The 11,458-nt window shown below is 35.9% G+C and overlaps 1 protein-coding gene across 1 annotated transcript; it reads left to right on the top strand.

Annotated features, from left to right (window-relative positions):
• The first annotated feature begins 10,018 nt into the window (after positions 1-10,018).
• LOC131164039 (abscisic acid receptor PYL2-like) lies at positions 10,019-11,079 on the top strand. Its single transcript, XM_058120958.1, has one exon. The coding sequence runs from the start codon at positions 10,247-10,249 to the stop codon at positions 10,832-10,834; it is 588 nt and encodes a 195-aa protein (XP_057976941.1). The 5' UTR covers positions 10,019-10,246; the 3' UTR covers positions 10,835-11,079.
• Positions 11,080-11,458: the final 379 nt, after the last annotated feature.

Here is an 11,458-nt window from a genome sequence, read left to right as displayed (position 1 = left end):
AGGAGTTCCATGGATATAATACCTTTTTCTTGGGGGTGGCAAAATGGGTTAGTGGGCCGAGTTTGGGCGAATCATAAACGGGTAGGGATTAAATGGATTTGGATTTAGGTTAGTACATCAAATGTATTGCATGATACATGAATAAAGATAAATTGTAGAGACAATTTGTGAATTATTTCTTATCATTGGCACCTCGAGGTTTTGAAAAATATATTTACTTTTCTTGAAATTCAATTCTTTTTGTGCATACATCCCTTTTTACATGTCTTGATCATCAACGAAGAGGTATTAACTCGAGTATACCATCGTCTAAATTTGTTGAAATGACAATTTTAGTCTTAGAAAGAGATTTTTTTTATGTCAAAATATCCATCCATGCATCATAAACAAGAATGAAATGGACATTAATCGCTCCTTTCATATTATTATGTTAATATTTCATTTTTCATGTTCTTCACTCCACTATTGAAGCTTAAATATAAATTCAGTGGGTAACTCTCAAAATTTATCTACATTCATGTTTGCCTTCTAGAAAACTTCAATGGGGGAAAGTACAATCACTATTAGTTTGCCCCAGGTGCATGTATGAGACAATTATTTAATATTATGTGCGTCAAATAAGAGGAGGCAAAAGGATTGCAAATTTCCACCTTACTCTAAATTCAGTAAGATCTAACTTATAGAGTCAGCGATCTTTTAGGTGAAATTGAAATAAAATGGGTATGCAGAGAATAACAAGAAGAAAATTTCTGAATAAGTTCAAAAATAAAATTGCATCTAAAAATTTAACTCATGTGGTCATGAACAAATATGCCCGTGCATGAATTTTGATACCTTGCCTTTTTCTTTTCATGATGTCATATGTACTTCATAAAATATTGTATGAGGTTCTTGAAAATATGTTTACCCTTCTTGAAAATATTGCTCGAAATATTTTAATAAGTAGAATTTATTTTTGCGAACTAAATCACTCATTTTATTCATACTTTTTAATTAAATTAAAATAAATAACAATGTGAATTTAAAATATACTTAATTAAAATAATCTATTCTATACTAGGCCCCTTGTTGCATATATGAAAACATTTTGAGCAATTCAGATGTTAAGGACTGAAATCCTAAGCTTTGGTTTCTCACGAAAATTATCTCAAGGTTTTACCTTGAGATTTTTTTTTTTTCTTCTTGGAATGATTTGGAGTTTGTAAAGAGGGATGATTTTCTTTGGTTAGTGGCGGGAGATTTTAATATCATCTGTTCAGATTCGCAACGTGTTGGTGGTCATATGAGGCCGTTATTGGCTATGGAGGAATTTAATACTTGCTTAGACAACTGTGGTCTTATGGATTTGATTGGTATTGGCAATAACATGTCTTGGTGTAATGGTCACGGTGATAATTCTCGGAGTTGGGCAAAACTGGATAGGGTGCTCTATAATACGAATCTTCTCCAAGTTTTGCCAAATATTTATTTTGAGTATGGAAAGAGGAAGACTTCAGATCATAACCCATTGATTATTCGATTTTATAGAAACTTACATCGGTATAGTCCTTCTCCCTTCAGGTATCAGAATATGTGGAGCATGCACCAGTCTTTTAAGTCTTGCGTGGAGGAAGCCTGGAGGGAGGAGTCTCATGGTTCGGGTTTAGTTAGACCTGCTAGTAAATTGAAACATACGAAAGTTGCAATTTGAAACTGGAACAAACAGATTTTTGGACATGTACAACAGAACATTAAAAAATTGGAGGAAAGTATGGAGGCTCTAGAGGCTCAATTTCAGGAAGGGTATTCGCCAAAAATGGAGGAAGATTTTTTCCTTACTAAACTCAAATTGGAAGCACGGGAAAAGAGAGAGGAGATTCGTATTTCTCAGCTAGTCAAAAATAAATGGTTGGGGGCGAGGGATAACAATACAAAGTTCTTTCTTACATTTGTGAACCAAAGGAGGAAGAAGACTATGATTCATTCATTGAAACTTCCAAATGGAGAAGTGTTGGATTCTATGGAGGCTGTTCATGAGGGTGCAGTAAGGTATTTTTGAACTTTCTTAACAGATGTTGGCCCCAGTCGAACAGCTAACCTTGTTGATATAATATCTCCTATGATTTCTGAAAAGGAGAATATTGATCTTTGTCGTGAACTGTCTGAGGTGGAGGTAAGGGATGCTATTCTTTCTATCCCGAGAAATAGTAGCCCGGGTCCGGATGCTTTTGGTTTGGCTTTTTTCCAAGATTACTGGGAGATTGTAAAAGAAGACGTGATCGATGCAACTAGAGATTTTTTTTTTGCTGGGTCTCGTTTTCCTAGATTTTATTCTGCATCTTACATTGTTATAATCCCAAAAGTTCAGAATCCTCAAAGTTTTGACAAGTTTAGGCCTATTAGTCTATGTAGTGTTATCTACAAATTTTTTTCAAAAAATATTGTTGCAAGGATGACAGGTTTATTGTCTGCATTGATTTCTCTAGAAAGGGAGCTTTCATTCCTGGTACAAGTATATTTGAAAATATTTCTTTGGCACAAGAAATAGTTCATTCATTGTATAAGAAGTCTAATGGTGGAAATGTAATGATCAAAGTGGACATAGCTAAGGCATATGATAGAGTCGATTGAGATTTTTTTAACTTGGTTATGAAAAGCTTGGTTTCTCATGAAGATTTTGTGGTTTAGTGGTGGAATGCGTTTCCTCTCCTTGGTTCTCCATTATGATGAATGACACTTATAAAAGTTTCTTTAAACCTTCTCAAGGGCTTTGCCAAAGAGATCCTCTATCTCCTTATCTATTTATTATTTATGGAGAATAAGATAGGGGCTTACTATCATTCTCGTGGGGTGCCTTTGGTATCTCACCTTCTCTATGCGGATGACATTCTTATTTTTGCCAATGGCAAGAGAAGTTCCATTCGAATGCTTATTAAGATTCTGAAGAAGTATGAAGATTGGTCTGGTCAATTGATAAATGAAGATTGGTCTGATCAATTGATAAATAAAGAAAAGTCAAGTATTTTTTTGTCAAAGAGAATTGCTTTTGCTCGGAAGAGATCTCTGTTAAGGACGACTGGTTTGCAAAAGGAGGTTTCCCTGCTACATACTTGGGTGTTCCTTTGGTATCAGGACGTCTTACGGCCCGTATTTTAGAGCCCCTAGTTGATAAATTGAGGAAAAAGATAGTGGGTTGGAAATTTAAGCTTTTTTCTCAAGGGGGCCGGCTAATTTTAATTAAGCATGTATTATCATCAATGGTGGTTCATCAATTGGCAGTATTGGACATTCCTAATACTATCTTCACAAAGATAAATTTTATGTTATCAAATTTCTTTTGGAGTGGAGTAAATGACAAAAGGAAAAGGAATTGGTGTTCCTGGTCTAATATATGTAAGCCTATTTGTGAGGGTGGTTTAGGTGTTAGGGATTTGGAGGAGGTAAAAAAATCATTACATATGAAGTTTGTGTGGAGATTGTTAACTATGGATAATCTGTGGACTCGATTCTTTAAAGCCAAGTATTTGTATAAGAAACACCACTTGAGAGAAATGAAACTAGATAAAGGAACTAGATTTTGGAGATTGATTGTTTGTGTGATTCTTGAAGTTTTAGAGCATGTCCGTGTTCGAATTAAAGAAGGGTCGGCTTCTTTCTAGTTTGATTGTTGGTTAGCCTCCGGTCCCCTTTGTGCTAAGGTTCATCAGTAACCATAAGCTACAAACTCGAGATTGTTGGGATAGAAATGGGTGGAATGTTGATTTATTAGTGGATATGTTGGGTGAAGATCAGGCTGAGAAAGTAATGAACTCTGCTATTTCTTGCAAGGTGGGTCCAGATACAGTAATTTGGGAACCTTCAACAGATGGGAAATTGACCATGGCAAGTGCTTGGGAAATTATAAGGGAGCATAAAAAGGAATTCTCAATTGCAAAATGGATCTGGCATCCTATGTTGCCAAAGAGGGTGTTAATTTGTATGTGGAAGTTTTGGTTCGTTTGTCTTTCAGTTGATACTCGTATTAAAGAAGTAGGTGTTCAGATGGCCTCTCGATGTGATTGTTGTTCAAATGCCAAGATTGAATCTCTAGAACATATGTTTTGCACCGGATCTTTTGCTTAGGAGGTGTGGAAAAAAAGCAACAGTTGCGTTGGGTGTTAGTTGTATGGCAACGAGTACTTGGAAAGGCAGAGTTAATGTCTGGTTTAGTTGTGCAAGACAGGCCTCACAGTTAGGCATTTTGGTAGGTCTTATACCTAGTCTCATCATTTGGAAATTTTGGACTCGTCGATGTAGAGCCAGGATGGAATCAATTCACGATTCGTCTTCCTCGTGTAGTTAGATGGTGTAAACCTGGGATAAGTTAGGTTAAGTTGAATATGGATGGGAGCTGTAGAGGTAATCCAGGTAATTGTGGTGGTGGAGGCGTGATAAGAGATGAAAAAGGTTTATTTAAAGTAACTTTTTCCTCATTATTGGGTTATGGAACAAATAACATGGCTGAATTGAAGGCGATTATTTTAGGGATTAATCTGTACAAAGATCTCGGATTTGATCAAGTGGAGATTGCATGTAACTCTACTTTGTTGGTTCGATGGATAAATTCTGGGAAGTGTTAGGTTTGGAACTTATGGGAATTGTGGGAAGAGCTTATGCTAGCATTGAGAGACATACAGTTCAAAGTGGAGCATGTTTACAGGAAGGCGAATAAAAGTACAGATTTTTTTGCCAAACAGGTTGAATCTGGTATTTCTCGATCATATAGTTGTCAGGATGATCTTCCTTAGCAAGTCAGGGAAATGATTCAATTGAATTTGTTGGGTTTTCCATCTTTGCACTCATGATGTTTTGTATTATTTTCTAGAGCTTTGTTTGTTTTCCACTTATGGTTGTTTAGTTCTTAGTTTTTTTGTTTGGTTGCTGGTCTTTGGTTTTTTGGTTTGGTTTATGTTGGTTAAGTTAGTTTTAGGATCTTGGAGTTTGCTTTTGTTTTCCCAAAGTCTCAAGATTGGAACCGCGATATTCCTCCGCCATAAGTGAGAGGTTTTCTAATAAAGCTTGGAGGTGCCGGCCTCTTTTACCCAAAAAAAAAAAATAAATAAAAATTTCTTGGGTGGCAAAATGGGTTAGTGGGTCAAGTTTGGGTGGATCATAAACAAGTAGGGATTAAATAGATTTGGGTTCAGGTTAATCCTTTTTACTGATGGATGACTAACATATAAATCCAAGCTCGCGTGTTTAATAAACAAGTCATAAACGGGTACCCGTTAAGACCTGTTTAAAAATATAATTTATTTATTTTTAAAATTTTTAAAACATTTCATATGAAGTGACATTTTTTTATAAAAACAACATTTTTTATTTTGTTTATTAATATATTAACAAAAAAAACATAAAATGTAGAAAATAATACATCTCTTTAATTAATATTTTTTTAATGTAATATATAAATATGAGTTTTGAGCAGGAATATGATAGGAATGACTCAGTTAAGAGATGCTGATTTTCGGATATTGCAAAATCTAGAAGTGCAAATTGTGAATAAAATAATTAAAACTCTACAATGTGTGAGATGGCTAAAACAGGGGCAAGGGAGGTTGAAACTAAATTTGGATGAGAGCAGTTTGGGGAACCCAAGGCCGATAGGTGGTGGTGACATCCTTAGAGACCATACATATTCTTTTGTGTTTGGTTTTTTAAAATATTTTGATTCTTGTTCAAATAATGAAGCTGAATTGAGAGCTGTGTTGGAAGAAATAAATATTTACAAACATTTGGACCATACTAGTATTGATATGGAATGTGATTCGAATATTGTTGTAAATTGGATAAGATCAAGTAGGTGCTCTTTGTGGTATTTATAGGATTTTTGGGAGCAGCTGTTTGGTTTATTGGAGGGAGTAGACTTTTCGATAAATCATTGGTATAGAGAAGGAAATAAAGTGACAGATGTCTTGACTCGTCAAGGTGTTAGGGGGATGAATAATTTGTTTACTAATAGTAATCAACTCCCTAGAGTTATTAATGGGTTGTATAAATTGGAGAAGATGAGTATGACTTATATAAGGTATGCTTAACTGATTCCATGTTGGTTTTGGTTTATGCTTTATGTTGTTTATCATTTGTTTGTTTTGTAGGTCCTTATTTTATTTTGTTTTGATTGGACTTGTAATCCTATTTTTGCTGGATGTTAGTATTGTTATTTGGGAGGTCTTTAAAATTTTGTCTTTTGTTTCTCCCTTTGATTGTTTTGTAATCACGGTGTTCTCTACCAAAAGTGAGAATTTATCAATAAATAAATGGAAGTTCCGTCCTTCTTAAATATATATATATATAATTAAACGGGTAACCTAACGGGTATCCAACTCAAACGCCCACTTATTAAATAGGTCGGGTTCGGATTGATTGACCTGTTTTGCCACCCCTACCTTTTCTTATGTTTGGAGAGACATAGACCTATACTGGATTTGGATAAAATGTAGTACTAAAATCGTATTGAAATTTATTCAAATCCACCCAAATTCAAATTCAAGATCCAATATCTATACTCTCAAACACTATTTTTGAGTCATATAAATATATCATATTCTTATCCTTTTTGGTTTTTGTTTTCGATTGCGTCCACAATTTTACCTTTAATTTGTTTGATAATAGTACATGCATGCACTTGGTTGATGGTTGAAATATCTTTGTCATCAGCCAGCTTTGAATTTAGACCAATACTCCATAGGATCATTATAAAAAATCGTCATCATTTTGCGGATGATCAAAGCAAACAAATTGGACTTTCCCCAAAAGAAGAAAGGAAGGCTATAACAACATTATTGAAAAATACTACAAATTTATAATACATATACTTTTGTCCTTTTAGCATAGAAATACAAATCAATATATATATATATATATATATATATATTATAAGGATGAAAATATACGCCATTGTATATAATAACATGGACCCTCACTAGGAAATATTGTCGTATAGAAATACTTAATTAATTGAAGGAGATTTTGGATTTTTTATTTAGAATTATTTTTTAATATAATAATTGCAAGTAATTGATGCATTATAATTATATCTACTAGAAAGTGAACATGGCTTGCAGAGGAGGCTATGATTTACTTTGCAAATAAGGTTTATATACCAAACCAAAATTTTATTTATGTGGAATTTACATAAAAGTGTAGGAACCGAACTAAGAAAAAAAAATAGAAAAGAAAAGAGAAAAAAAAAAAGAAAAAGAAGAAAACGGTTTGGCAAAGGACCAAACCGTTGACAATTTTAGAAGCTCAGGGAAAACTGTCGACGATTTTCCTGAACAACCAAGTGCTAAGGTTGGATGCTGGGAGTGCCTCTCACGAGGTTAGCAATGCGCCTCCCGGGTTCAATTCTTCCACTGAGCTCCTGATTTACCCTCCTCATGGTGCCGTGGGGCCACTCCACGGGGCATGGGATTAGTCACGGACAGTAAAACGGACGTGGACACATAGGACGTTACCTAAAAAAAAGAATACGGAAAATATTGGTTTGGTATCAGGCCAAACTGTCAACGGTTTTAGACAGCCGAGAGGCTATAAGTTTAGGGAAAAACATAAAATTTGCTCTCTCTCTCTCTCTCTCTCTCTCTCTCTCTCTCTCTCTCTCTCTCTCTCTCTCTCTCACCGAACTCCCTCTTCGTGGTCCTCTCCCTCTCCAGTCGTCCCTCTCTCCTCTCCACTTGCCGGGTTACCTCTTGGCTGCAAGGTTGAAGCAACCTAGGGTTTTGTTTTTCCGAATGTTTCAGGCATATCTTCAGGAAAAGGTAAGGGAAATAGATTACATATGTCAGCTGTTTTGAAATATGAACCAATTAAAATGAAGTATGTGATTACATGAATATTATACATGGTTTTCTGAATGAATTAGACATATAGAAATAAGGGTTTTTGGTTTATTATACGTATATCTAGGAAAACTAAAGCGAGAAGGGTTGATTATCTCCGTTTCCTTTTAAAATATGTATTTTTAAGTTAATCTAAACTATGGAGATGGTCATACTTTTATTTTCAGGGAAACATATTCGAGTATACTATGATAGATATTTCCCGAGCAATTTATTAAAGTAAGATTTAACTTTTAAACTATATGGCATGAGATTAATTTTTTTTATTAAACTTGTTGGGATTTTTATGATGTTGTACCGGAAACGTTATGGTTTCACACTGTTTTCTAGAATTGTTTAAAGAGAATGCATACATAGTAAATGGTTACGGTGATGTACGGAGCATGTGAAAGTTCGGTACCGTAGCTACTTAGAGGAAGTATAGTGTAGCCACACTGGTGTGAAAGTGTTGCTATGAGATAGTCGATTTGTTCAGAGAAGGGTAGAGTACCCTCCTGGAGTTCGGACCATGTTAAGGTAGGCAAATCATACTTACAGACAGGATATTATATAATTAATTTAGCTTTGATCAATCAGCGAGGCTAAGTCCAATTTACGGACTGCACAACCCGTCATGGGGGTGAAATATGTCTTTAATATAGAAAGGGAGGATCTTTTATTCATAATTGTGAAATTATATGTAAGTGGGACCAATTATGGGGCCGAATTTTATGAATGAAAATGGAAGTATGTATTTTAAACCGTATAGGTGTGAGTTACAATTATAAACGCAGTCTCTTTAAAGTTAAATTAACGGTTATGTTATGTCTACACTAAAACTCATGTCAGCCACACACTGATGATAATCTATTCTTTTTTACTGAGAGGTGTCTCACCGCGATATACAATTCATTTTTTAGGACATACAAAGAATCAAGCCTAGCGAGCTATGGGGCTGGGTTTAGACTTTATAGTTTATCGTAACTATCTATTGATACCAAGATCGAGTTGAACTTGTAGAGCCAACTTGGCTCTAATACCAATTATAGGATTAAATACTATACTTAAATGTGATAGTAAATGTATTGCTCAAATATTTTAAACTATACAATAGTATTAATAGTCCAAACAATACATTTCGAATATGACTTGACTCATATATGCCCCAGACATCTTTATCCAAATTGATTGTTGTCACATCTTGATTGAACTCTTCAATAAAATTACGAGCATCTGATTGTTTAGTTTGTTAGATTAACAAATTAGTCCCTTAGTTCATCTGTATTAATTTAAACATAAATAATGTTTGTCCTTTTCTTCATCCCCACTTAAATACAAAAATCTTAATTACCTTTCTTTCATTAAAAGTTAAAATCTTCAAAACTAAAACTCAATACATGATACCCAAAATAACATACTTACAAGAAATCCTTTCCTCCTGTTAAAACTTGATATACATTGTTGGCCTACAACCTAACAGTTTAAACTTTTAAGTAAAGTGATAATCTAATATGATATCAGAGTTGGTTACGCAAAGGTTCTGGGTTCTAGTCTTGTTGCCCGAAATTTTAAAAAAATTATTACATTCCCTATTATGATTACTATTTATCATGTGTTTATCTCTCCACAGCACACCTAACAGCTTAAATATTTTGGTAAAGTGATAATCTAACACCTCCCAATTATAATTCAACATCCCGATAAACCCTCCAAAAATACAAAATTTGCTTCCACCCCTTGTATCATGGAAGAGCCTGCATAACTCCATATAAATAGAGTTTCCATTTTTTAAGCTAAACTTTGGACATTTTAGACTTTTTCAAGTTTAAATGAATGGTCACATTCTGGATATATAATGTATTCAATTTCACACATTAATTAATATATGCGTCAAATGTACGGTTCATCTTGTCCAACTCACAAGACAAGCTAGCCACTAGCCATTTTCCTTATCAAGGAAATGCAATTTCATCACGCACAACTTTTTTTTTCCCCTCTTGCAGCCATTCATTCATGCACCCTCTCCCAAACCCCATGATTTCAGTAATGGATCTCCTCCCTGCATTCTGCATCTCTCCCTTCGTGTCTTTTTCATCTATATATTATTATTTATCCTAAAAAATAATTAAATTATTACAAAACCATATATATATATATATATATATATATATATATATATATATATATTCACTATATAATAAAGCAAACCGTATTTCACAAGAAAGGTGCATGGCCTCACTTCCCTTGCCCTCATTTCCACACCTTTCCCCATCCTTTCTCTTCTTCCTTTTTCAATTAAACCCCTTCACATGCATCCCTCCCTCCCAAACAAGTCGAAAGCAATAGTTAATTAGCTATAGCAGCGTCAAACCCTAAGCACCACCATACCCTGCAGCCAGTCAGTCATGGACGACCCAACCCCCCAAATCTCCGGCGACCTCACGCCCCAAGAACTAGCGCAGCTCTCCTCGGTGATCCGCAATCACCACACCCTCCGCTCCTCCCCCACCACCTGCACCTCCCTCATCGCCCAACGCATCCACGCCCCCGCCGCCGCCGTCTGGCCCTTCGTCCGCGACTTCGCCAACCCCCACAAGTACAAGCACTTCGTCAAGAGCTGCCAGATGGTCAGCGGCACGGGCGCAGTCGGCAGCTTCCGAGCCCTCACGGTCGTCTCGGGGCTGCCCGCCTCCACCAGCACCGAGCGGCTCGATATCCTCGATGACGAGAACCTGGTGCTCAGCTTCCGGGTGGTCGGCGGCGAGCACCGCCTCAACAACTACCAGTCCGTCACCTCGGTGAACGAGCTGTTCGCAGACGACGGCGGAGGCTGTGGGAGGGCGTACACGGTGGTGCTGGAGTCGTACATAGTGGAGATACCGGAGGGGAACACAGGGGAGGACACCAAGATGTTCGCGGACACGGTGGTGAAGCTCAACCTCCAGAGGCTGGCGGAGGTGGCCGTGGCTACTCAGCAAGATCAAGGGAAGTGATCGGTACAGATGGTCGACCGACCTAGTGGCCACTGTGGACGGTGGACGGTGGCCGGATGGCGCTGGTGGTGGATGGAAATGATCGGCGGGATGCATGCATGGTAGGGGGTAATTATATATATATATATATTGATTGGAAATTTCTTATTAATTATAATTAATTGGTACGCTGGGTGTTTTTGTTAGGGCTGGTGGATATAATATTATATATAAATATATTAAATACATGGTATAGTTTATATCCAGTGGGATCTAATTAGTGTGAAGGGACTATGCTTGATAAAACTCTATTCATTAAATAATTAATTTGGTATGAGAATAATTAAGGTTGCGTAAGTTTGATTCAAGTTCTCAACAATACGTTGTGATGAATACGTTCTACGTACACATTTTTAATTTGTTCTCCCGATTGAGGAGGTCGAGGGTACCAATTTTAACATAAAACTTTTATATATAAGATTGACATTTAATTTGTTCCATTTTTTTTTCATTCAACCTCTTCTCATTTTTTATTGTATATACCATATATATGTGCATATATACTTCAATGAATTTTCATTTTTTGAATCAAAAAATAAATTTAAAATTAAAAATGAATGAATTTTAATCTCATTGGGATACCGA

Source organism: Malania oleifera, chromosome 9, assembly GCF_029873635.1.
Source record: "Malania oleifera isolate guangnan ecotype guangnan chromosome 9, ASM2987363v1, whole genome shotgun sequence".
Lineage (NCBI taxonomy): Eukaryota > Viridiplantae > Streptophyta > Magnoliopsida > Santalales > Ximeniaceae > Malania > Malania oleifera.
The sequence above is the reverse complement of the archived record's forward strand: the minus strand, read 5'-3'. Positions and strand labels throughout refer to the sequence as shown.